General features: G+C 41.3%; 1 protein-coding gene across 2 annotated transcripts; it reads left to right on the top strand.

Annotated features, from left to right (window-relative positions):
• Window positions 1-1,348: 1,348 nt before the first annotated feature.
• Window positions 1,349-27,355, top strand: paxip1 (PAX interacting (with transcription-activation domain) protein 1). 2 transcript variants are annotated; one of them, XM_037531231.1, is made up of 21 exons: window positions 1,350-1,738; window positions 3,329-3,463; window positions 4,763-4,806; window positions 6,004-6,067; window positions 6,164-6,274; window positions 8,529-9,158; window positions 9,271-10,183; window positions 11,274-11,368; window positions 12,302-12,394; window positions 13,942-14,079; window positions 14,419-14,540; window positions 16,030-16,214; window positions 16,657-16,700; window positions 17,771-17,838; window positions 19,347-19,449; window positions 19,774-19,942; window positions 21,626-21,726; window positions 23,299-23,433; window positions 24,593-24,668; window positions 25,178-25,238; window positions 27,043-27,355. In XM_037531231.1, the coding sequence occupies exons 1-21, from the start codon at window positions 1,658-1,660 to the stop codon at window positions 27,056-27,058; spliced, it is 3,384 nt and encodes a 1,127-aa protein (XP_037387128.1). In that variant the 5' UTR covers window positions 1,350-1,657; the 3' UTR covers window positions 27,059-27,355. The 2 variants fall into 2 exon arrangements, with proteins under 2 accessions (XP_037387129.1, XP_037387128.1); XM_037531232.1 differs by lacking the exon at window positions 27,043-27,355 and having other exon boundaries at window positions 1,349-1,738; window positions 25,178-25,269.
• Window positions 27,356-27,379: the final 24 nt, after the last annotated feature.

The raw sequence follows: 27,379 nt of genomic DNA on the forward strand, positions 1-27,379 counted from the left end.
AAGCACTGCCTGGGTTCGAAGTGGCTTAGAAAATGTGTGTGTGTGTGTGCATTTTGTTTTTATTTACATTTTGCAAAGCGTCCCAACTTTTTTGGAAATGGGCTTTTATATACAGACCTGAATAATCCCCGCAGAACTGTTGGTGTTTTGCTTTTATTTCGGCCCCAGAAATAAAGTCCTGCAGATTTCTGTAGTCTGGCCCCGTTACATAAGGCTCGACTCACGGCTGTATGAGGTGATGACGAGTGCTCCCTGTTAAAAGGCCGTTTACTGAGGATTTACCTGCAGCTTTTACCTGTACGTGCAGTGCAGGTGCACACAGGCATGCTAGTCAATACTGTTGTATTAAACACAGAAAACGAGTTTCTTCATCATCATCATCATCATCATCATCACTGTCATCAAACTGAACTGGATCTTCATTTATCTTTCATATTAATCAACATCGCTTTCTTCTTCAGTATCTTTATTATCATCTCGCTCTCCATCACTTTGATTGTCAGCGCCATCATCACCTTCATTGTAGTCATCACTTTTTACTTCTTTATCATATACATCAATCATATATTATCTTTATCATAATCTTCATCATCAGTATTCTTCTTCATTAGCATCATAACTTTCTTTTTCATTATCATCAACACTGTTTTCATCATCACGTTAATCTTCATCATCGTAGTCATCACTATCATCAGCACGTTTTCATTATCTTAATCGCAGTTATGATCACTTTATTGTTCATCATCATCATCATCATGTTAATCTTCATCATCATCACATTCTTTCTCACTATCATCACCTTGCTTATCATCACTTTATTGTTCATCATCATCATCATCATGTTAATCTTCATCATCATCACATTCTTTCTCACTATCATCACCTTGCTTATCATCACTTTATTGTTCATCATCATCATCATCATCATGTTAATCTTCATCATCACATTCTTTCTCACTATCATCACCTTCCTCATCATCACGTTCTTCTTCAACTTAATCGCACTGATCACCGCCGCCTTTCTTTCTCATGGTCATCACTTTGTTTTTCCTCATCACGTTCTTCTTCGTTATCTTAACCAGAGTCACCTTCACCACTGTACTCTTCATCATCATTATTATATTCTACCTTCATCGTCTCATCGTCTCATCGTCTCATCGTCTCATCGTCGTCGTCGTCGTCGTCGTCGTCGTCACCGTCGTCACCTCCTCCACCTCCTCCTCCTCCTCCTCCTTCCTGGCTTTTACTGACGTCTCGCCTTCACATTTGGCGCCTTAACTGCTAAAAATCCGTGCGAATGGGATGCAGCTCCTCCCCCAACCGGCACATCTCACGCTTGAAGAGGGGTGACACAAACTTATGTTTTCATCATTTTGCCCAGAACACAAATACATTTGTGTTCCACTTACTTCCTCCTCATTCTGGCTTGATTTTCTAGATGAATGTGGAAACAAATCGTGCTACTTTCACGTAAATATGTCAACAAACAGGAGTTGAGCAGTTCGTGTCCCCCTGTGGAGGAATAGCAGGTCCGCCGGCTCGGCTTTGGCGCTCTGGCTTGGCTCCGTCTGTCCTAGGCTGGCGACTGACCCGACCGAATAATGCCCACTTTTATCTCCTCTAGTCCACTCTAAATCGCCCAATCGTGTCCAGAACGATGTCGGAGGAAGAGCTAAAGGTTCCCGACGAGCTTTTCAAGGACGTGAAGTTCTACGTGGTCGGCGATATTGAGCAAAAGGTGAAAGTTTTCTGGCGTTTCGATGCTAGTTAGCCGAGGTAGCGTTAGCATAACAGAGCTAGCCAGCCAGCCGCGTTCGGCGAGCGGCGCTTCTCAGAAAGGGCTCGAATAACCGCGTCTCGTTCGCCGAGCCGTACAGATATAAGCTCGGTTAACCGGTTAAACCATAATTTTATGCTTAATTAAGTTGCCCTGAGGACAGCTACCCGGCCTCCCCCTTCATGGGCAGTGTTAGCTGCTTGGCTAGCTCAGCTAGCTCGCGAATATGTAAACACAGCCTTTTATACCGCTCTGCGCTTCTTTCCTGTGGCTGCGTGGCCGTATGATGATCAATACGATGATCTGTGTATTGATCACCGTCACAGACAGCTGGCTAACGCTGCAGTAGTTGACTGGCTGTCCAGCTGTGCTGTGAAAGGCTGAGCTGACCCCTCGGGTTCCACCAACCTGGCTGATGTTGCTGTTTTCAGCAGCTCCAAGGGGGATTCCACTAAACGTTCAGTCCGCGAGATGTAATCAGCCGCATTCAAAGTGGTTTCATGTGGAAATCTAGTCAACGTTGGAGAAACTTGGCATACCCAAGTTTGGCTAACCTGCAGACTCTGACTGCTTTGCAGTGGTGGTGATAGTTTAGGAACCAGGGGGTCACGTCATGTCTGCAGTGCGAATATAGATTTATGCAAATTTGTTTACTGTCCAAAACCACCAGTGAACCTACACGGGTCTTCTGGGTGTTTGTATGTGATGTTGAAGATTTTCTATGAGGACTATTTTGCCTTACAACGTCCTGTGTTTGGCCCCTCCGCCATGAGGGGATCACAGAACTGTCATTAAATGATGTCTCGGATGTCAAGCGACGTATTCGTAACTGTTCTGTGAGGGAGCTTTTAGAGGTGGACATCTGGTTTCTGTCTCCGCCAGTGTGAGCAGTTCTAACTGTAGGTTTCACTAGGACAGAGTATTTCACGTCAGACCACTCTGAATCTCAGGCTTTTAATTATGCGATTCTTTGGAAAATCAGTTCCCCTTTAAGACCACATTGACATACTGGCTGCTATTTATTTTTGAAGGCAGGGTCCGATGAACCCTGGGGCGGTCGTGGGCTGGAGGTTAGGGAACCAGCCTCGTGACCGGAAGGTCGCTGGTTTGATCCCCAGAGCTGACAGCGCATGACTGAGGTGTCCTTGAGCAAGACACCTAACCCCCAATTGCTACCGGGCGCTGTGGATTGGGCTGCCCACCGCTCCGGGCAAGTGTGCTCACTGCCCCTTAGTGTGTGTGTGCTCACTAGTGTGTATGTGGTGTTTCACTTCACGGATGGGTTAAATGCGGAGGTAAAATTTCCCTGTTGTGGGACTAATAAGGGTCAATTAATCAATTAATGAAGCAAATTTTTTCTTCACAAAAATGGAAAGCATGGGTATTGGGCTGTTGGTCAGTCTGAGGACAAAAGCCTTTTGGTCAAAGTCCTTTCTCTTATTCTCTGCCCTGACACTTTCTCTTTAATGGATATTATGTGTCATTTTTTCCTCTGACGTTGTACAGTTCAGAAAGCTTATACTGAGTCCAATGTTGTCTGCACAAGTTTAGGTGGTGCAGTTGCTAAAAGCAGGGAAGGGTAAAGAAGTGTCCTACAATGCCCTCGCCACCCACATTATTGCAGAAGATGGAGACAATCCGGAGGTTGGCGAGTCACGGGAGGTGTTTGACCTGCCTGTTGTGAAGGTAAGCGTCATTACATGTACGGTGGCACAGGTGGCATTTTTGCACGCTGGCATACAAAAGCACCTGTGCATAAACCACAGTTTGCATTTAAGTTGGCCAGATGTGTAAATTTCATGATGCTTCACAACATCTCGTCACTGTGTGTGTATTAAGGTTGCACAGTATGGATGAAATATCATGTTGCTATTGTATTGCTGCCAGGGCTGTCGTGATTAAAATAATTGATCATGATTATTTGCATTATTTTGTGTAGCCTTTGTCTTTTGACCGTAACGAAAAATGTTTTACTTTTACAAAACAGTGTCAGTGTGAACATTTAAAACTTTTTAAATCCTTGCAAATCACATGCAAGTGCCTGTTATTTAGCCTACACTGCTACGGATGGTTTAAAGGGGTCAAAATTCTACAGTTACAGACTGTAGTGCATCTGTTCGGTGGTCAGGACCCCCATGGACCCCCACAGAGCAGGTATTATTTCGGTGGTGGATCAATCTCAGCACTGCAGTGACACTGACATGGTGGTGGTTTCTTGTTAGTGTGTGTTGTGCTGGTCTGACTGGATCAGACACAGCAGTGCTGCTGGAGTTTTTAAATACTGTGTCCACTCACTGTCCACTCTATTAGACACTCCTACCTTGTCTGTCCACCTTGTAGATGTAAGGTCAGAGACGACAGCTCATCTGCTGCTGCACAGTTTGTGTTGGTCATCCTCTAGTCCTTCATCAGTGGTCACAGGACGCTGCCCACAGGACTCTGCTGGCTGGATATATTTCATTGGTGGACTATTCTCAGTCCAGCAGCATCACTGAGGTGTTTAAAAACTCTAGCAGCACTGCTGTGTCTGGTCCACTCAGACCAGCGCAACACACACTAACACACCACCAACAGGTCCACCACCCAAATAGTACCTGCTCTGTGAGGGTCCATGGGGGTCCTGACCACTGAACAGGGTAATAGAGTATCAGAGAAACAGATGGACTACAGTCTGTAACTGTAGAACTACAGAGTGCAGCTATACAGTAAGTGGAGCCGATAAAGTGGACAGTGAGCGTAGAAACGAGGAGGTGTTCATGATGTTATTGTTGAATTGAATGACTGTTTTGATTCATATGAAAGACATTCTGATAGGCCCGTGGTTGGGATTCTCATTGGACACATTGAGAAATGTTTTGTAAGGGGCTTCTTTTGCATGATTGCAGTAGTGATTAACAAATGATATAACTGTACCTCCCTGGTGTGTATATACGGAAGGTTTTTCAAATCGTTGTGTTAACCCTGTTTTGATGTTTTGTGTTTCAGCCCAGCTGGGTGATACTGTCCGTAAGATGTGGAGACTTGCTACCGTATCCTTCTTAAATAGCTGGAGTTTCCAGCAACATTTTAAAATATAAACTTCAGCTTTCTCCTAAACTTAACCCTTTGAGCAGCCAGGGTCTTCCATTCCTCCATAGCTATGTAAGATACATATTAGTTTCATAGTAGTTACCAAATAGTTTATAGTAGTTGCTGAATAATAAGCCTAAGGAAGAATAACTAAGCTTAAGGGATTATACAACCACTTTATTTGTGGAGAGATGTACCGTACTGTGCAAAAGTCAGAGAGCACGTATTTACTTTTCAGCTGCTTCAGATCTGAAAACATCCACAGGTGTTTCTGTCCATCCTTGGGCGCTATGGGTCTGAAAGGATGTAGACAAAATGAGGATTTTACAAATAAAGAAGCTGCTGATGTTCTCAGAACAATGGACTGACCACCCCAGAGACCAGACCTCGACATTATTCAGTTCGCTTGGGATTATTTAGAAGCAGGAAACAACTTTTAGAACTGAACTGAACAGATCTCTGCAGATTTCTTAGAAGAACAGAAGCTCAAAAAAAAAAAAGAGAGGACACAGTGAATGCTGAAGTACTTGATATTACGTTTAGTTGTTGAAGCGTCTGTGTGTTTTCTGTTAAATATGACTGGAGTTCACACAGATAAGCAGGTAAAAGTGGCCCAAATCTGATTTCCCCACCAAATCCGATTTTTTTTTGTTTGGCTGTTCACATCGTCTTTTTAAATGTAATCTGTATGCGACATCAGTCTGAAGAGGTCAGCTTCTGATCTGAACAGTGCTTCACGTGGCTCATCCAGAGGTAAACAGTCATAACGGCCAGTGGTTGACAGTTGGGCTCATCACTGACAACGTGTTCAAATCCACCGTAAAAAGGGCGTGTTATTCTGCCACGGCCACTTCTTTGGTTCTTGTCCTCTGCAGCCTCTGTCTGATGGTTGGGATGAGTCTTCTAATTTTTTTTGTACAGAAACATCAGCCTAAATATTTAGGAGTCTCAGCAGCGCAAAATTGCCTACGTGTCCTGTTTTTTTTCCTAACGTTAAAAAAGGAATAAACTGGAAATGAAATGAGTGATCTCTGATTTTGCAGTGTTGTAGCTGTGCTCAAGTCTGAAGTAGAAAAAGCTCTGAATTTGTAAGTCAAGCTTTACATGTGTTCATTTCATTTATACACTTGTCGCCTTGACCATTAAAAAACAATCAGGGTTACCGGATTTTCACCAGAATCTGGGCAGCTGTTCTTTGGCGTCCGCACGTGTTTACCTCACGTAAGTTTTTGCTGTCTGCCTCGGGAATACATCCGTTTATCATCGTGCTTTTTAAGCATTTAAATGACTTTCACTCATTTTGTATTTGATTTAAAGTTGGCAGAAGACCTCAGCACCCTGTGGGCCTTCGTTACGTTTTATGGAGGCGAATGTCAACTGAATTTCAACAAGAAATGCACACATCTGGTGGTCCCTGAACCTAAGGGGGTAAAAGCATCTATTTGTCTTCTCTGACTGGAGTTTATAACCAATGTTTTCCATTTGCATTTAGATTCGGCCTGATCGGCGGTGAGTGCTGAACGTTTTCTTGGTTCGGTTTTATGGCCAGTGAGTTCCTTTAACAGGGCTGTTTTCTTGGTTTAACAGCCGGTCGTCTGCTGGCAGTGTGTGTGCAGCCTTTGTGCTATTGGATTGGGGGGGTGGGGGGGGGGGGGGGGCTGTTTATTAGCCCTGTCTTTGGTGTTGATGCCCTTTGTGGACTTGATTGGTCGAAGGTTTTACAGTGTCCAGTGTGACGTTTCCTGTGTACGTTGTCTTTATGGTCATCAAAGGTGGTTCTACTCTACAGCTTTTCTTTTAGATCAGCCATATAACGTCTTCTCATCAGGAACCAGGTAGCTGGAGTACATTTAAGTTCTGATTAAACTGGTGTTCTCCAGATCAGTGTAGTATTAAGTTGGAATCGAGTGTTCGGAACAACGGCATGCATATTGAATACTTCGTAAGCAAGCAGAACGAAACCTCAAACTTTTCTAGCTTGTAAGGTGGCAAAGGTGCTTTTGGCTTCCCACAACCCTCAAGAATTTCGTTTCGCAAGAAGTATGCTGAGCGCTTTAGTCACAAGGCTTAATTGACTAAACACAGGCCAGCAGAATCTCTTTATTCAGTGTCTCACGCAGGTCTAAATTCTGATTCCTGCCAGAAAATAAAAGCATAAAATCACTAAACACATCTTCCACTTTGTGGTGTTATGTACGTTGTCAGACCTGCGCCGTTGTCTTCGAAATGCCGAAACAGGCCTGATCAGCTAAAGTTTTTCCAGGTTTGCATTCCTATTAAATTATCAAATCTGTATTAATCTGGTTTATAATCAAGTCCCATATTGTTTGAGTGATTGAGCCATTTTAAATATTTTACAGTACTTTACAGAAATGAGTGGTGTAGATTCTGACACATCAGTGTAATATTAAACTAAAACTAAACTCTCAAATCGCTGAGCACACAGATGCAGCCCAGTTGTCAGCCAGATGTTAGAGTTCCCAGTAACGTCTGGCTTCAGAGCTGCAGAGCCGCAGATTTACACCCACAGGTTCACTCCAGTGGAACGCATGCGCAGTAGGAAAGTGCAGTTGTGTCATGTAAACAAAGTCCTTATAGGAAAGTTGAGCGTCACATTCATATTTCATCCAGTGGTTGGTCTCCTCATTTATAACATCTCTGATGTGAACGGTCACTGTTTGTGCTGGTTGTATATGTCGCCATGCATCGTACCAGAAAAAAGTCACTAGTATACGAATCAGCCGTTGGATACCGATTAAACCATCAGCAAAACACTTTACAAGACCATCAGAAACCAAAAAAAACCCCCTTAATGGTTTCTTTCAGCAAGGATGCGTTCAAAAACTCGTTTGTTTTAGTGAAAAGCCTAATATTATGCTTAATTTAAGCCTGCTTAAGGTAAAGTTTTTTTTTTTTTTTTTTCCTGTGCATGTAATGTAAGTGTACACCTAAAGCCCCTATTAGGGGTAAGTTAACTGAGCTATATGTCTACACAACCCGTTAGTTTACACAGGTAGTGTTTTATTTACCCTGTGAATCTCTGTGCATTCAAACCAGTTTATTTTAGTCTTAAGCTTAAAATATAACCTTAGCCCAATGCAGATTTATTGGAAACCAACATGAAACAACTAATGTTGATTACCCTGAAGTTCGCTGAGAAAAACCACAGGTTTTGGCGCATGTGCTGAATGTAAACACTGGATGTGTTTTCCAAAATCTCCACACAGGAGAAAAAAAAAAAAAAAAAAAAAGCTCTGTTTTCAAAGACTGAAAATACCATTTCCATCTTTTATTTTGGACAGGAGGCAAAAATGCAGGCAAAAAAACCTACATTCTCAGGACATCTCTACATATTTGAGCCACAGGGCTTAAGTCACTTGCGATTGGGTGGCTTAAAACCAACATCACATTTTCATTATGCCTTGACTTGCTAATGATGGTTGGGTGCCAGTTTTTGTTCTAGCTGATTCCGGGTAGCTATCAGATTTTTCAGTAGGATGGTAGAAATAATAGCTAGCTATGTTAGTCTAGCTGCAATTATGGATGTTTGTATTTCCATGATTGACCCAACATGATTTACATAATGATGACCAGCAGCATTAATGCTGAATGGGATTCAAAAGGGAAGGCATGTCAAAAGATCAGTGACGTTTTTAAATAAGCACATTTTCTTTCCCCCCAGGCAAAGTACGAATGTGCTTTGAGACACAGCAGCATTAAAATAGTCACCCCTGAGTGGATAATAGACTCCGTCAAAGAGAAAGAAAGAAAGGATGAGGCTCTGTACCACCCGCGACTCACTTACCACGAGGAAGAGGAGGAGGAGGAAGAGGAAGAAGGGAGCGACTATGAAAATGAGCGCAGCTCCGAGGGCAGCTCTCGTAGCAGGCGCTCTAGCCCGACCTCCTCCCGTGAGGCCACGCCCTCCAGACGCCACACCCGCTCACCTTCCCCCAAGCCTGGCCGCAGGGCAGAGCTCATGTTTGATGACTCTGATGATTCCAGCCCAGAAAAGGAGGAGCGGAACCTGAACTGGACTCCGGCCGAGGTGCCTCAGCCTGGCACGGCCAAGCGTCGTCTGCAGCCCGGCAAGGACACGGGCCTCATCAACCTTTGTGCCAATGTACCACCTGTACCGGGCCCAGTGGGCCCTGCGGATGCCCGGTTGGGGGGTGCAGGTGGGCCTGGCGTCCCCCCGGGAGCAGAGCGTCCAGAGATGATCGGTGGATGGAATGCAGCGGCCCGACCACTGCGAAACATAACCAACAGTAGCGAGCCGCAGCAGGTCAATCGCCCGCCCAACGTCACTCACGTAAGACGAGTATTTAACTGATATTTACAGTAACTACTGTGAAACTAACAGAAGACTTTAATGCGTAAGTACTGATACTTTATAGTGTCTGATGATATTTTCTTAATTACAGATCCTTCAGACTCTGTCTACCTCTGCTAAAGGCATGGAGCAGCAGGGCGGTCAGGTCCAGTCTGGTGTGCCCAACCAGGTGCTCTTCAACTCTGTGAAGCCTCCTCATCAACAACAGCTCACTCCCGAAGCACAGCAGCAGTTACTGCAACAGCACCAGCAGCAGCAGCAGCAGCAGCAACAACAACAGCAACAACAACAGCAGCAACAACAGCAGCAACAAGCACATCAAATCCCTCCGCAACAGCAGCAGCAACAGCATGCACAGCCAATGCTACAGCAGCATCCCATGATGCATCTGCAACAGCAGAGCATGCAAATACACCATCAGCAACAGCAGCAGCAGCAGCAGCAGCAGCAGCAAGGATTCCCTCAGATGCCCCAACAACAGCATCAGTTCCTTCAGCAGCAGATGCACCAACAAATGTATTCGCAGCAACATCAGCAGCAGCAGCAGCAGCAACAACAGCACACCTTCCTGCAGCAGTTGCGGCCGCAGTTGCTGCGGCAGCCGTTGCAGCAGCAGCAGCAGCAGCTGCAGCAGCAGCATGCATTGCAGCAGTTGCAGCAGATGCAGCAGCACAGGGTCCAGCTGCAGTTGCAGCAGCAGCAGCAGCAACAGCAACAGCAACAACAGCAAAATCAGCAGCAGATGCACCAGCAACATTTGCAGCAACAGCAGCAGCATTTCCTGCAGCAGCAACAACAGCAGCAGCTCCAACAACAACACCTACAGCAGCTGCAGCAGCAACAACACCTGCAGCAACAGCAGCAGCAGCAGCAGCAACAGCAGCAGATGCAAAGCCAGCCACAGCTGCCGCATCACAACACTGAGGCCCTGCAGCATCAGCAGCAGACGACGCTGCAGCCTGTGCAGTTGCACCAGCTGTTTGGGCATGAGCCAGGGCAAGACAGTAAGTACATCTGCTGGCCCCCATTGATGATGCCCTCTGGCTAGAGTGTCATTCATTCATGGACAGTCGTTGTTGTGCATGACTGTACCAAAACAAAAGAGACCGGGATTTCAGTTTGAACTCTGTTTGCTGCTGTGTTCATATACTGGAGTTTAAAGGGGAACTCCAGCGATTTTGCGAAATTACAGTCATTCGGTGGTTTAAATACGAACGCAATCATTCAGTGGTTCGATGTGAAAGGCGCCTTTCTAGAGAAATTTAGAGTCAGTCGTTCACCATTATCATAGGAACCGGACATCTGAAGCACGTAGTGGCTGTAAAAACTACATTCTGTTAAGTTATTACACAAATTGGTTATGAATGCTTTGCCTGAGACATTATTTTGTCAAAGTTTTGACCCAAAACATATTTTTAGTATAAATTATTACTGTTCATGATTTTACGCTACTGAGACTCCTAAACATTTAGGCTGATGTTTCAGTACCAAAAAATGAGAAGACACTCCTCGTGACTGCTCTGAGTTCAAAGAGGTTTCGAACGAAACGGCCGAACGCGGCCGGAGGAGACTGAGGCTGCAGAGTCAAAGAACAGTTCAGAGAATCCGAGGACACGAGCCGAAGAAGTGGTCGTGACCGAATAACGCTCCGTTTTGTGAACTCTTACATGTGGGTGATGAGCCCAGCTGTCAACCACTGGAACTTCGTGATTGCTCCTGAGATTGCTCCATGAAACTGAACCTCTGGGAGCGACAGGCGTTCATGATTGTTTACATCTGGACGAGCCGTGTGAAGCTCTGTTCTCTGTTCAGACTGATGTCGCATACAGATCACATTTAAAAGGTAATTTGGTGAGAAAATCAGATTTGGGCCACTTTTACTGCCGTGCTGTGTGAAGGTAGCCAGAATGACATCTGGTTCTTAGCACTACAATGGTGAACGATTTTCACTCTGTAAATTTCGCTAGAAAGGCGCATTTCACACCAAATCACTTTGAATGATTTTGTTTACATCTAGACAATTGCATAATTGTCATTTTGCCAATTCAGTGGAGGCATGTCTTTAATATTTATATCGTCATCTGTTTTGTTCAGTTCCAGAAGAAGGCTTTTTGGTCGGCTGTGTCTTCGCCATTGCCGACTATCCAGAGCAAATGGCTGATAAGCAGTTACTGGCTACATGGAAGCGGGTAAGCTGTGTCGTCTGGCAGGTCAAACAGATGCAGAATTGTGTTAATTTTCCATTTAGCTCACGTGATTAGGTGTCCGTGTTGCTTCTTCAGTTTTAAACTGGATCTATGAGGATAATGTAGCCAAGAGTCAATAATTTTTAAAAATCCGTCCCTAGAGCTTCTCTCAACTTCTCTCCTCATATTGTTTAGTGCACGGTACATCTTACTGTGAGATGCACAGCCATTTGCGGCTAAACGGTACAGTCAGCCGTTTCAAACAGCAGGGATTAGGGCTGAACAATGAGGGGGAAATATTGAATTCATTATTTTTTAAATCGTATTTTGTGTTGTGATTTAAAAGTGATTGTTATCTGAAAATTAAGCTCCATTTCAGACTTGAGCCTTAATGTATTGTGCCTTACTGCCAAGTAAAAAGCTTTGCGCTATTAGGTTATATTTCCCCTGGTAAATCGAAAAATTTAGGAAACTGTAACTGTATCTTTGTTTAAAAATAGAAATAGAAATCACGAACGTAATGTAAAGCCCATGTCCCCATGACACGCGTGAACTGTCAGATGGATTAAAAGGTGGACTGTGCGTATATTTATAGGAGTGGTTTGGGTGACTATTGGCTTCTCATCTTTGTTGTGCTTGAAAGGTAACATGGCTCACTTTTAAACTGAAGAAGTAAAATTTGGATGCTAGATGTGTTTCTGGCCTGAGTGCATGCGAGCATGAAGTGGAAAATTGTCTAACTTTTGTTTTTTCACTAAACCATTCCTTAAAAACAGGTTAAAGGGAGGTTATCTGAAATCTGAAGGTGCCCAGCTCCAGTCTTGAGTGACCACTTTAGCATTAGGGCAAATAAACCACCTAAGATTTTTTTTAAACCTTGCTGGTGAGTTCTAATAATGTAATAATGATCAGTAACCACATTTCTCTCAAACCTAGATAATTCAGGCATATGGAGGCTCTGTCGACTCTGCTTTGAATCGCTGCACTCACTTGCTGTGTGAAAGTCAAGTCAGCAGCATGTACCTACAGGTAAGAATAGCCTTTGCTCTTCTTTGATGTAAACATTTGCTTCATTAATATCTTGCATCATATTTTTTAAAAGTGCACTGATGCATAATAACACCTAAACGGCCACAGTTCAGAAGTTGTACGTAACAAACCAGGACCAGAAACTTGTCCATTTTACTTGCCATTGATTACCTGATGGCTTATTAGCTTGTCTCATTTTAATAATATTTAATAATCTACCATTTTTTTAACTAGTTCTACTTTTTTTAGATACGACAGAAGCGGATTTAATGCACTTGCAAAGTAGGGAAACCACTTCTGAGATTTTTCGGTGGCCACAGCCCCCAGTTTGTCATGCCATGTTTCAGAACTTGGGGAACCATCTGAGGTGCCATTGTTCAGATATTAAAATCCATATTTGGGGATTCGTGACAATTCATCATGGGGAACGACAGAAAATGTACAGGCTAATAATTTAGTGAAATGCTGTTTTTGTATTAACAGGACGGTAAAATCTGAGCATTCTGGTTTCATTTATGAGTTTCTGTGTATGTATATTATGTTACGCTTTGCTACGAAACACGAGCGTCTTATCTTTCGCACGTTGCCATGATGTGGTGTTGAGAATGTGATTGAAATTTTTACTTATCAAAACGTGTTTACACTTGTTTACACGTGTTCCTCTGCGCACTGCGAAATTCTTTCTGTTTTTTTGAGTGTTTTTTTTTTTTTTTTTTTTTTTTTTTTGGTCTTTTATCACCTAAATAGTAAATCTAAAGTCAGACTTTAATTTCGAGCAAAGTGTTTTCTTTTCCTTAACCTGATATCTGTTCTTTAACCTTTTTTAACTCCTTGAGACCAAGGGTGGTTCCAAAACACACATCGTCATTTTAAACCCTTATAACAGAAGAAGCAGAGTTTTGGCTTTCAGCAGTAAATTGTAAGCATATAGTGATATGTGTGATCATAAAACACACTTTCTGTTCATTTTAGGGGAACTTTTACAAAAATAAATAAATAAGTAAAATTAAATTTTGCATTTATTTCATGCAGTTACTCAATAATTGGCCTTATGATTTGGTCATGAAAATTCAGATGGACAAACCAAAATATACCCTGATGAATAAGAGGTTAAGATCCAAATTGATGTAATTTGAAAGGGAGTTCTGCGTGAGTCTGTCCCACGGAAAATTGGAAATGTGTCCCACCACCCGCAACCGAAACACCACCCACGCAGTTCTCTCAAGGCGAGCCGACATCCAATATCTGACGTACAAATACATTTTTCTCTGCTGAAGTAACGTGGCGGTCATGGTCATCAGGCTCACTGTCAAGTAGCTTTACCGAATGCCATTTATTCCCAGTGAAAACGGAGCAGGAATTAAACAACGGAGCAGTTATGTTTGGTGTTTGATTGAATCAGAGTGAGGTCAGAGGCTCACGGCTCTAATGCTTATTTTAAGACACCTTGTTGGACCGTTGATGCCTTGTGTCCTGCCGTTCATAAGAGTCAACAGGTGCATAATGTTCTAGTGACCTAATGTGCTGTACATGGTTTACCTCTGTAGGCTTTGAGGGAGGGGAAGCGCTGTGTGACGGCTCATTGGCTCAACACCATTCTGAAGAAGAAGAGGATGGTTCCTCCTCACCGAACCCTCCACTTGCCCTTCAGCTTCCCCCCAGGAGCCAAGCCCTGCTCTCAGCACGTATGAAAAATGCTAGTTTTTACTAGGCGTTTTGGGGCAGTCATGGGCTCGAGGTTAGGGAACCAGGCCTGTGAGCGGAAGGTCGCTGGTTCGATTCTCTCGGCTTGACGGTCCATGACTGAAGTGCCCTTGAGTGGTTCATCCCATACTTGCCTCAGACTTAAACATCTCATGTTAGTAATGTACCATACTGTGTAGCAGTGTAATACTAAAGAAGCCACCTTCAGAAACCTGTCTTGGTATGCGATTTACCTTGCTGAGAGCTTGATAATGAACTGATGACCATTGCATGGCTCTCTGGGTAATATTATGTGATGTTATTTTTGCTGTTATTTTTAGATCATTTCAGTGACTGGATTTGTGGACAGCGATCGAGATGATTTGAAGCTCATGGCCTACTTAGCAGGAGCTCGCTATACAGGCTATCTGTGTCGCAGCAACACTATTCTCATCTGCAAAGAGTAAGATCTTTACTCATTTATTCACTTCGGCCTTCTCCATCACCTGTGTATTTTAAAGCCAGGGTTACGCTGCACGACTTTTACCCCAATTTTAGCCGCAGTTCTCAGTCTGACCGAGTCTGTGCTTTTTGCCTTTAGTCTGAAGAGTTTTGGGTCTGATTCGGATTCGACAGCTGGAGAGAGCATCGAGTAGTGTGTGGGGCACAGACTCCGATATTTTTGCCTTCTGATCGCATTTCAGACGAGTCAGCATATCAAACGTTTGATTTTATTGACCCGACTGTGAGCGAAATCTAGTGTAAATTGGTTGACGACTCAATGTAACCCGACTCCTGTAAAAGCCAGTGAGAAAATGAGAGCATGAAAGAAGAAAATACAACAAGTAAGCAAAAACAGTAGAGAGAAGAGTCTCACGTGTGGAGCGAAGCTTTTTAATGAGCTGAGTTTAAGGCATAACAGAGTTTATGTACATTTAAAACTAAAAAAAAAAAAGCGAGAACGTGAGAGTTTGTGTGAGTTCATTGAGACCCATTCAGTTCAGCAGCAGCTGAAAAGTTGAATAGGGTGTGATCCCTAATCGTTTAGTGTGTTTTGCCCAAAAAAAAAAAAAACCTAGTCGGATAGTGTTAGACGCCAAGTTATATAAGACACCACTCTTATAGTCTGTTCAGACTTTAAAAGTCGTGTAGTGTATCCAAGGCTTTAGTTTAGAGCAGTAGAAACTGAAAAATGAGGAGCATTGTTCATGAACCATAGTGAGTGCACTGGAATAAAATTGAAAAGAAAATAATTATATGTTCTCTGAGCTCCTTTAAACGAAGACGTGACTTGGTTTCACTTGGAAAACACAGTCGGAAGATTAAAAGATCTTCCCCCAGTTAAATGTACAAAGACTCTGCGATTGGAGTCGATAAATATTTTATATTTAAACCTACATTTCTGCACATTTCCACTGGTTCACCAAAGTAGCAGCTTGTATTTCTTCAATACGTAGTTTCATTCTCAGTGTAAAAGACCATCAGCTTTAAGAAGCTTGTTTGTTGTTCTGGCGTAGGGGGATCTCCTGTTCAGCCATTCTCTGTTTTATTTCCTAGTCTGTTGATCTGACCATTTAAAATGATGTTCAGTGCAGTCGCGTGATGCATTATCAGTTTTTTGACTTGCTGTTTCGTGATGCTCATTTACAAAGTTGAGAATTTTAAATTAGTTTTAGGATGCTTTATATTATGCAGTAGTGCATAACAGTAGTTTTCCATGTGAACCCTCCCTAAATTTTACTGTGTGTGTGAAATGTGCTATATTGTCTCATTGCTTTTGGGTGAAAAACATTTACGTACATAGAAAAACATTTTTCATAATTTGTTTGTTAAATTTTTATTAAATGAAATGTTCCTTCTCAGGTTTTTTGTTTGACAGCTGTGATATAAGTGTAAGTGCTCATGATGCATCAGGCTGCCTTGCTCATCAGACATGTTTGTGTTGTGGTCAGGCCAAGCGGACTGAAGTATGAGAAGGCGAAGGAGTGGAGAATCCCGTGTGTAAACGCCCAGTGGTTGTGTGACATCCTGCTGGGGAACTTTGAGGCTTTGCGGCAGGTCCAGCACAGCAGATACTCACAGTTTAACATGCCCGAACCTCTGGCGCCAAACCCACACCTCGTCCAGAACCTACTGGGTAAGATTCTGGAAAAGGGTCTCCCAGGACTGGAGCTAATGTCCACTGGTAGAAAGCGGACTTGGATCAGTTATTAGCAACTAGAATAAGGGCTTATTTAATTATTTATACAAATCAGATCATCATTGTAGCTCTTTTTATTTGTTATAACACTTTTTAAGGTTTTAATGGCCTATTTAATAGTCATTTAGTGAACTAGTTTTAAAGCATTAACTCTTAGTAAGGATTATCTTATTGTAAAGTGGTACTAACGTGTATATTTGAATTACAGTGTGTTCTGTAAATATATATCAATAATACATTATAAGTTTGCTCCGTGTGTCAGAGTCTTTCCCCAGGGGCCAGTCACTGGAGTCACTGACTTATAGCTTTATATGTTATTTTCTTATGCCTCATTTGTTGGTTGATGTGGTGACTCAGTGTGTCTCCTCCTTCTCTGCAGGCGCTTGGCGGAATCCTGTGAAGGTCTCCCCAGAAGCGTTGGTGGTAAGAAGCCAGTCAGAATCTTTCTAAATGGCAGTTTCACACTGTCTTCATAACATAAGCAGATACATGCAAGCTTTTTCAGACACACATTAAGCTTGGATGAAAATGAATTTACTTTAAAAGTGATGGTTTGGCTGCATACCTACCTACCTAATTTAAACAGTTTCACTCTTTCCTAACATGTAGTCTGTTAGACGAGACGTATTTGGTGCCTAAATCATCATATTTGCCTCAATTTGCAGACCAAAGTAAAAAGTATCACATACACAGTATTGTGCAATGGTCAGAGACTACCCTTCATTTATTTACAGTACAAGTTACTTATTATCATTAAGGGGGAAAAAAGCAGAAAACATATTTAACTTTAGCCCAAACTATTAAATATAATATTACGTTAATATTAACATTTAAATATGAACATTTAAAATATGAAACCTTTTAAATATATGAAATATTAATATTACATGTTTTAGGCTGTGTTCATTCTTTGCTTCCAATCTTTTCAAGAGACTTTCTTTTAGTTTTTCAAAGGTTTTTCCATACCTCCTAAGTTAAGTCTTAGAAGTTGGTTGAATTTTCTGCTTCTCACGATCAGAACAAGCCCAAACATCCAGTGATGTTGAGGTCTGGACCCGTCGATTGTTGTGAGAACACCAGCAGCTTCTTTGTTTGATTTCCTTTTCTCTGTAATGGCTTCTCGACAGCTACACATTCTTTCAGACCCATAGCATCGAGTTGTTTTCTAACAGTGGAAGGATGAACAGAAACATGTGGAGTATGACTGTTTTGGTGGTCTGCCAGGTTGTTAGGCGTCCCATTTTCTCTGTTTCTTTTCATTTTCAGTTTTTAGCTCCAAATTTGAAGAAAGTTTTCTTTTATCTTTCCTCTTCTTTTGCAAGTGGATTGTCTAATCTCGGAAACATCTACTGATAAATAATTAACTTGTACTTAATGGTCATTTAAGTAAGTGATGGGGGTTCTCAGATGTTTTCACAGCGCTGTATTTATTGTAATATATTAATTCTCAGTTCTGAATGTAACTGTAATGTTTATGGTGTCTCCATGCTCAGAGCCTACGTCTGCAGCAGAAGCAGAAGCAGACGGAAGGCAGCTCACAGCCGCCGGCCAAGAAACCCAAGTGAGTTCTGTGCAAGTGTACAGGCATCTGTGTCGTCCTATCCCTTGAAAGAATGTTATTATGGGGTCATTCAGTGAGAAATAGAAACATGTTTTAGAAACGCTGTTCTCTTCGGAATAACCAAGATTTTGTCACAGAAAAGTCATTTCTTGTAGTTTCATCGCACAACACACCAAGTCGGTGTGCTGTCATCACTCTGTGATGAACAAAGAGTGATCCTTGATTTGCCACCTTTAAGTAAATTCATGTTTCTAAGGGATGTCAAAGTTACTTAGTTAATAACACATTAAAAAAGTCAATTATAAAGCCACCATTTATTTAAATGCTGCTATTTAGAACTGCCAATAATATGACATCATGACGCTTCAAGACATTTTCACGATACACGATAAGCATCACATTGTTTCGTATTTCCGAACTGTTCTAGTTGCAGTGAAGAAAAGAAGCAGCGTTTTAAAAATAGCATGAAAAAAATGTGAATGCAGTGATTTTAGTTACGTTCACATTACAAGCCTCATTTCTCAAATCAGATTTTTTGCTGAAATCTGATCTCAGACACGATGGTTCACACTCATTTAGGTAAATGAGTTAAGTGGTTCCAATCAATCATTAAGGTGAACGAACCGCGGCTGCCATGGTAGTGCTGAATGATGCGCAGTAGGAAAAAAAATCACATGAATTCCGATCTGAACGTCACATTAAGGTCGCATGGCTACGAATCTGATACGTATCTGATCTAGGACCACATACAGTGGTGCTTGGAAGTTTGTGAACCCTTTAGAATTTTATATATTTCTGCCTAAATGTGATTTAAAACATCATCAGAAGTCCTAAAAGTAGATAAAGAGAACCCAGTTAAACAAATGACACAAACGTATTATGGTCATTTGTTTATCGAGGAACATTTGTTTAGGTCTGATTTGAAAAGATCAGTGTGTCTGCACAGCCCTGAAAACATCAGGTCTGTGTCACATTAGGGCATAAAAATCGGATTTGTGCCAGCCTGGTAACGTGTACGTAGCTTTTAAAGCAACAACTTTCAATACAGTATTTGCAGTGTATTTATATTAACATTAACTTTCAGCAGACTACATTAGACATGGCTTACGAGAAAGCTATGAATATTTGATTATTGCTATTTGTTGTACATAAGCAGTTTAGGATTGTGAGAAAATTCTAATTTAAATCACCCCCTTAAACAATAAGGGTCTGTGTGTAGCTCACACATTAATTTCTTGCTCTCATAACTGCACAACTTATATAATAGTTCTAGTAGTAACTTACATAATTACAGCATTTACTAAATAATAAGTCCTAAGATTAGCAGCTCAGAAATCTGCATTCATGCACATCAGTTTGTGTTCAAATCTTAAAATATAAAAATGAGTCTGCCTAAACTTTCACAGTTGCATACACTCGTTGAGACCCAGGTACTGTACAGTAGCATGATATTGGAATAAAATATTGAGTCCTCACTGGAAGACGACATTCATTATGTGCATCTACAGAATAGAGGAGCTGCCCACACCAACCAAAAAGCTGCCGCCGGAGTCCACGCCATACGTCTTCTTCACTGGCTTTGAACCACTGCAGGTCGAGCAGTACATAAAGGTATGTGAACCTGTTGTGCATCCTCACGTTTTACTGTAGAACCTCTAATTGGCTCTGGTTGAGCATGTAGGAGGATATAACTGGTCTTTGGCTGCTCGTTAGGCTGCCTTTTCTGTTCCAGATGTCTGAAGAGGTTTGCTCTAAATGAACACGTTTGGGGGAGAATAAATGCCTGCAGGCTTAAGTGGAGTTCAAGAGCCGCGAAAAATCAGTTTCTCATCTGAAATAACACTCGCACAAGTGCTCTTTACGGAGCCTCCACGGTTTGTCTGTGTTGAACACTGTCTCTCTCTATCCTCCTCTCTTCCTCTCTCACCCCTTCAGAGATTGTACGAACTTGGCGGCGAAGTAGCGGACAGCGCGCAGAAGTGCACTCATCTGGTGGCCAGCAAAGTGACACGTACGGTCAAGTTCCTGACAGCCATATCGGTCGTTAAACACATAGTCACTCCAGAGTGGCTACAGGAGAGCTGGAAGAGCCAGAAATTTGTGGGTGAGTCTGGCTGGAAGTGATGTGCAGGAATTGTGTGCTTCTGTTAAAACGGTGGTTTGGCCAAAAATCTAATTTACACAATTTCCTACTTGGCCCGGTCAGCCAAGGCATGACGCTTGCTTCTTGGAGCTAATGTTGCTGACAAATAAGGGAAGCTTATAGCCTGTTTATTCCTGAATTAGGTGCTAATTGGCAGGTTTCTATTACTGGTCAGGCTCATTGGCCTCATAACTCAAGAAAATAATTTTGGTGAAGGGTAAAACCGAGCTGGGGGGTGTTACAACCTTTCTAGGGGTTTGTAATGGTCATAAAAATGACAGAAAGGAGCCAGGTGACGTTTAAACAGGCCAAGTCGTGTTGTCTTTTCTTTAGCTGCTGTTTTAAGCACGCAACACAGAACAGCGGCAAAGTCTGTATGCACCAAAACAATAACCAGGCTAGCTGGGAATTTTAGAGAACTAACTGACCTATGCAAAAATAAACAAAAATACAGACTCCCTGACTAAACCAAAAACAGGAGAAAACGTTAAAGTGAGAAGAAATGGCACCTACTCCTACACCCTGGTCGGCATAAGAGTGAAAGTTGCAGAGAAAGATCATGAGTTCATTGCTAAACAGTACAGATAACTGGGCAGAGAACAAGGGGTAAAGCTAAGCCATTACATTTGCAACGCCTTAGCCATGAAACAAACGTCATGCCGAGCTGGAGGAAAGCCTCAAGGACAGCAGGCGCAGCTTTCAAAGAAATACTCCGTGCAGTCGCAACCAGCCAACCAGATGCAAGCATCATTACGGCACTCCAGCCAATCGCAGTAGGGGGAGAGGAAGAGAGAATCAAGCAAAACATGCGTCCTAGGAATGTACTTTTTAAAATGTTTTTAATTAATGTTGTTAGGAGAATAGAATTATTAATATGATTAGTGTAAAGGCTGGAGAGTGTGACAGTAGTTTATTATTATTGTGATAAATTTTGCCGCAATGGACTTTTAGTATATCATGGTGTCATCAGTACACTGACCTTGTTTACCTGAATTTAGTGCAGTATGTGAAATATTGGATAAGATGTATTGTATCCATAGAGGTTTGATATTCTTAAATGTAACTGTACTTGCTCTTTTTTGTCTGTTCTAACTGATCACATCTAGTTTGATATGTATTGCATGTCCTGAAAGTGTCTAAAGTTTTGTGATGTGTGATTGCCTACCCCGAGTGTAGCTCAACAGTCATGTTTTTAGATGTATCACATCTGTGTTGGGTACAATAAATGTAGTTTATACAGCAGTTCGTGCCGGCCATGCAAGCTGATTGGTTGAGAGGCGTCTAACTGTGCTGTTATCTCACCATAACATCACAGTCTTTTCACAAACACTGTAGCACCACTGAGAGTTCGACAGCTGCAGGAAATGCTCAAGCCATTTGAACATTTTTACTTACAAACCAAAAACGGACACTGTTAAGATCACATTTGTTTGAGTTCGATTAGGTTCATGTGTGGGACTTCTGGTGTGTTTCTGTGGTTTGCATGGGATCAGTAAATGAACAATGGCTTTTAAACCGTCTGTAAATGAGGTTTCACAGTCACTGGGGACTGTTGCAGTCTCTGCGCACAGGCCTATGGATTTGTGAACTTTTGGTGAACCAGGTTAGGAGGCATTCTGTCAAAGTCTGTCTGTGTGTCTGCAGATGAACAGAACTTCATGCTGCGTGATGCAGAGGCTGAGGTGCTGTTCTGTTTCAGTCTAGAGGAGTCGCTGAAGAGAGCCCACGCAGCTCCGCTCTTCAAGGTAAGGAGAGTCCCCTTCGCTCTTATCGGACTCGAGTCTGTTCACCTTGGATCTGAATTTAGGTACATTTATCTGGGAAATATTTATGTTCGTAAAATCTGACAGTTTATTTAGACAGTAACAACTCTACACCAAGCTTTGTTATAAATATAACAAAAGCCTATTCCAAAATCAGTGCATCTTCAGTTTTTTACACAATATACAATTTATTGGTATCTGTCTCACTTTCTGATGAGAACAGCAAATTCACATCCATGTGTTGCTTTTTCAATAAAAATAAAATGTACATAGCTTAATTTTATGCACATATGCACACGATGTCACTGTCATAAAAGAGCTTTAATCAGCTTTTTTTGTATTCTTAACCCAAGTGCAACCCAAGAACTAACGGAATCTGACCCAAGCAAAACCAAGCTCAATACAATTTTATTGTTTTACATTTTTAAAGTTTAAATTCCACTTCAATGGATTTATTCATCAAGCAATCCTTTTGAATAGTATATCTCAAGGATACCTTCACTTGCTGAACTCCACAGGTCTCTACAGAGAACATTTTTTTTTCCAGACTAAATGTTCTTTTGGCTGTACTGAGCTGCCCTTTCCAGAATCACTACATGCTGAATTTGCAACGCATCCATTTAAAAAAAAAACATCCTTTTTTTTTTTTTTTTTTAAACATCCCTTACGTAATAATAGTAATAATAGTAGTAATAATAATAATAATACGCTTTATTTATAGAGCTCATTTTGTACTGGTGGTCAAATATTACATTAAGGGGAAAAAGATATAAATCATATGAATCAAACATTTTAATGAAAAGCTAAATTACAGAGATCCATGTTTATTTTTTTTCCAAGTGTGTACTCTGCTTGACTGCCTAAAAAACGAGAATTGAGTTCTATAGTTTAGATGCATAATAATCCACATTTTCTGTATTCCACAGAAGGTATTTGCAGAAGGCCAGTATCTGCAGGGGTGATATGAACCTTTTTGTTTTTGATAGGACAAGTTTAGAGGGTGTATTGCTTTTTTAGGAAGAACAAAGAGCATTACAGTAATTAACTTTGCTTCTAACAAATGCACAAACAAGTTTCTCTGCTTCACTCTGAAAAGGCCAAACTTTTATTAATATTTCTCAAACGATAAAAAGCTCTGAAGTGACTGTTCACATGCGGGATTGAAACAGAGCTCAGACGTTTCGGAAAGCTTGTATTGAGATGGTCCAGATTAAGACCGGATTACTTGAAATAGGGACTATTTAACGTGTCTCATCCTAGTTTAATATGAAACAGTTCTAGCAAGTTACAATGTGGAGAAAGGTGGTTCAAGAAATCGCATGGATTAAAGAAAAAAAACAGCCGCTGAATGGCAACCCCTATCACACCTCCCCTCTTCTCCCATCACTGTCGTCCCTTTTTCCTCTCCTAGTCTCGGCTGTGTGCTGAGCAGTGGTCTGGTCCAGCCTTCGCTGCTCCAACACTGACACATGACTTAATTGGGTGTTGTGGAGAACTTTGGCTGACAGAGATACATATATATTTTTAAAAGACATCTCACTCCCGTCTCCGCAGGGGAAGTACTTCTACATAACACCGGGGATATGTCCGAGCATCAGCACCATGAAAGCCATCGTGGAGAGTGCTGGAGGGAAACTGCTGTCCAAACAGCCTTCCTTCCGCAAGATCATGGAGCACAAGCAAAACAAGGTAACCCACCCTCTCCTCCTCCCGCGAACACCAACTTGCTCTGTGCTCATTCAGCCATGGAGTTTATGTATCGATCTTCTGAGGCCGCCTTGGTATTTGCGTCAGACGTGATGGCTGCACTAGTTGGAGGCTTACTTAGGCATATGTACAACAAGGAGACATCAACGGATCAAATACAGTCACTTCATGTATTAATGTGCTTTTGTACATTTGAAAATGACTCTTGGGCTGCGTTCATGCAGCAGGTAAAAGTGGCCCAAGTCTGATTTTCTCACCAAATCCGATTTTTTTTTTGTTTGGCTGTTCACATCATATTTTAAATGTGATCAACATCAGTCTGAACAGATCAGCTCCTAAACCAACCCGCATGCGCAAAAGAGCAGAGCTTCACGTGGCTCGTCCAGAGGTGAACAATCATGACGGCCAGCGAACGCCTGTCACTCCGGGAGCTTTAGTTTCATCTTTGGCAGCATCTTATGAGCGATGATGAAGTTCCCGTGGTTGACAGCTGGGCTCATCACCCACAGTGTGTTTGAATAGCCGTAAAAATGTCATGCTGTTCTGCCATGGCCAGTTTAAAGAATCATAGGATTCGACTAATGGACTTTGCGTTCATTATCACTGCAGCTGGTTTTCCGATGCGTTTAATCGGAAGTGATAAACTGACAAACACTGAGAAGTCAACAGCTTCTCGTTCCAATTCGTCCTGTTCCACCTTAAGTGGTGCAGCAGTTGCATTCAGGCACCATTTAAGGTGGAACGGGAAAATTTGTTCAATAATCTGGCAAATGAGAGGTGACTTTTAGGAGTGACCCCCTAAAAAGTCGAACATTTAAGAGACATTTTACAAGAAACTTCTACTTTTGAGGAAAAGTTTCCTGCCAGAAATGCACAAAAAATGAACGATTGATTGATTGACTGAGCTAAAGATAAAGCAGTGCTGCTTTAAATGGACAATGAGTGTAAAAACAAGAATAAACAAGTCGTAATATTATGCCTGAACGGTGTGTGATTTTGTTTATTAGTCTCGTAGAAGTTAATGAATAAGTCTAAGGTCAGTAAATAAGTAAGCTCTGGTATAAAGGCTTAAATGTATTAATTGTTATGTGTTGTGTTGCTGTGCTTCTCTAACAGCCGTTTTGATTGTTTTCTGTAACAGAATCTGCCAGAGATCATCCTGATTTCATGTGACAATGACTTGCACCTGTGTCGCGAGTACTTTCTGAAGAACATCGGTAAGGAGGCCCCCCGAATTCACTGTTTTCACACTCCAGTAGTTAGTTTTCATTATGAGGCGACTGACTGAGCAGATGAAAGTAGAGCTGCATCATATGGATGAAATTCTAATATTGCGGTAACTTATCAGGCATTGACTGTCCTCTGAGTCAGTAATGTGACCTGGTTAAATGTGTCCTGCAAAATATTTGACTTGATTGATTGATTGGATTGCATGGATACAGTCTGTGCCTGCAGGTTTTCATGCCAACCAAACAGGAGCACCTCATGCAACTAAGCAGTTGAGACCAACTGATTAAATAATTAGTTGTACTTCTGCTTGATTGGAATGAACGCCTGCAGCCACACCAGCCCTCTGTGGATAAGATTGGTGACCCCTGCTTTATCAGAATACCCACAGAAACACTTGTCTGGAACTATGACTGGACAAGAAACTGGAGGTTCTTATTTTCTATTGGGACTATGTTGAGATCCATGTTGCTAATCCATGTGTCTTTTTTTTTTAAAGATGTGCACAATGCGGAGTTCATTCTAACAGGAGTGCTGACTCAAACCTTGGATTACAAATCATATCCTTTTCACTGAGCTTGTTGGGAAGAACTGCATTTATTTCTGCTGTTTAATGATTTCTTGAACTGTAGTAGCTACGGGTGCATCATGTGTCGGAGGCAAGTATATTAATGTTGCTACGTCAGCATTATTGTGATAAATTACATTTTGACAGGCTTTTCTGAGCAGATTGTGGGCATCAATTAAAGAGCCACTTAGAGAGCCTGTATACAACAGCAGGCAGTGTACAACACTTGCATAAAGTGCGTAATAACAAGCAGCTTATTGCATGTCAGCCTGTTAATCCTTTATTCTGCCGGTAGGTCTATCATAATTCATTGCTTTTTTTTGAGAATTGAAATAAATATATATTTTTTTCGTAACCTTTTTAAACGTGGTGCTGGTGCAGTTTGTCTGTTCCCAGCTGTTCACAAAAAAGGAAATATGATGCATATTGTGTACCATAATAATCTTATTATTTTTAAAATATCACCCAGTTTTATGTTCACCTATCCCTTAGGTCTCTCTGGATAAGAGTGTGTTGAATAATGTAAAATATTTGACTGAAATAATGTTACCAAAGTTAAAATGTTAAGGTTTGCAGTGTTAAATCAGTGTCCATATTTTACACTGTTCATCATAACCCGTTTTACTGCACTTCATATATTCAAACAGTAAAAAAATCATTAGTTTCAGTAGAAGTGAGCAAAATGGTAATAATCCCAATCCTTCTATACAGTATGCCTAATATTAAAAAAAGTGTGTGTGTGTGTGTGTGTGTGTGTGTGTGTGTGTATACCTACCTGTCCTGTGACTTTTGTCTTACTGTGTGTATACATAGATGGGTAGATGGATGAGTTGGAACAGACATTACTTATTATATATCATAAATATTAATAACATGCTTTATATTCAGCGTTTCCCACACTGCACTTCACTAAATCAAGTTAAACAGGACTAAACGCACTCCCTTAATGGACCATGCGGTTGGTCAGTGTCCTTTAAATACTGACAGCATCCACAGTCTCCTCAGAAAACCGTGATGTAATTATCACGCCATGGTATTACAGGCGTCTGTTTATCCTCAGAGTCTTAATTTATCTGAAATTGCATTGTATTTTGCAAATTAAAAGTCTCAAATGTTATTAAATTCAAATGTATGTGGTTTTAGATTTTAGGAGACAGACAGTTGTAAATTGATTTTACTACAGAGTGTTGTATTTGATATAGTAGCATGCAAAAGTTTGGGCACCCTGGGTCAAATTACATTGTAGATGAAATTGTAGATGAAAATATGAAGTGTGGCCTGTGCAAAAGTTGCAGCACTTTTTATATTTTTATTTTATTAATATAATATAATAAAAAATAATAATATAATATAGCTTCTGTTTAAACAAAATCTAGTATCTCCAAAATGGTAACTTGGTAACAGGAAAAGGAAAAAAAACATGCGTTTAAATTTAAGTCGGGGGAGCCGAGTCATTTTGGGCCGTTTATTTGGGTCCATTAATCGTAAAATTTACACTCCGTGTAAAAGGCCACAGGCATTTTCAAATTATGCCAAAAATGGAGATTTAAGAGCAAGGTTTAGTTCCAACAGCAGTGATGTGTTAAACTCAGCAAATGAATAGAAATTGTGCTCTAAAATGAGCAGAACATGCCATATTTGTGTGTTTTCTTTAGAGGACAGAGGGATGGAACAGGGACAGAAAGCTGACTTGATGAAGGTGTTTAAACTTTTGCATATATCTGTGCAAATGTGATTGTCAGAAGTGGTATTACATCTTATAGGTATGACAGCGTTGTTGACCTTAACAATCACACATATAAATTCACATGAGGTCGTCCTTGTGAGGATCTGAGTGAAGAGAACACTACATTCACTCTACTGGTGCCTCTGCTGGGTCGACTCTGAAGGTTACTTGTTATTTTTAAGGAATCACAGTTTAAAAATACAATTGTTTATTTGCATCACTTTTTATATTGTTCAAATCATTTGTTATCGTTTTTGTAGACATTGCAGTTGGGCAGGAAAAAATTGCTGTTATTTTTAAATTGTTTAAATTATGTCATATCGTCCTGTTTGTTTTTACTGTAATGTTAACGTCTTTACCTTTTGGAATAAAATCTCAAAAGATTGTGAACATTGTTGTGCCATCTG

Source organism: Pygocentrus nattereri, chromosome 19 (assembly GCF_015220715.1).
Source record: "Pygocentrus nattereri isolate fPygNat1 chromosome 19, fPygNat1.pri, whole genome shotgun sequence".
Classification (NCBI taxonomy): domain Eukaryota; kingdom Metazoa; phylum Chordata; class Actinopteri; order Characiformes; family Serrasalmidae; genus Pygocentrus; species Pygocentrus nattereri.

What these genes read in the sequence shown, in the direction of transcription:
- paxip1 (XM_037531232.1), top strand. Translation starts at nt 1,658, where the DNA reads ATGTCGGAGGAAGAGCTAAAGGTTCCCGACGAGCTTTTCAAGGACGTG. An exon ending in CCGCCGGCCAAGAAACCCAA is followed by an intron (nt 17,839 to 19,346) that starts GTGAGTTCTGTG and finishes GTGCATCTACAG; the next exon opens with AATAGAGGAGCTGCCCACAC. An exon ending in AGGTCGAGCAGTACATAAAG is followed by an intron (nt 19,450 to 19,773) that starts GTATGTGAACCT and finishes TCACCCCTTCAG; the next exon opens with AGATTGTACGAACTTGGCGG.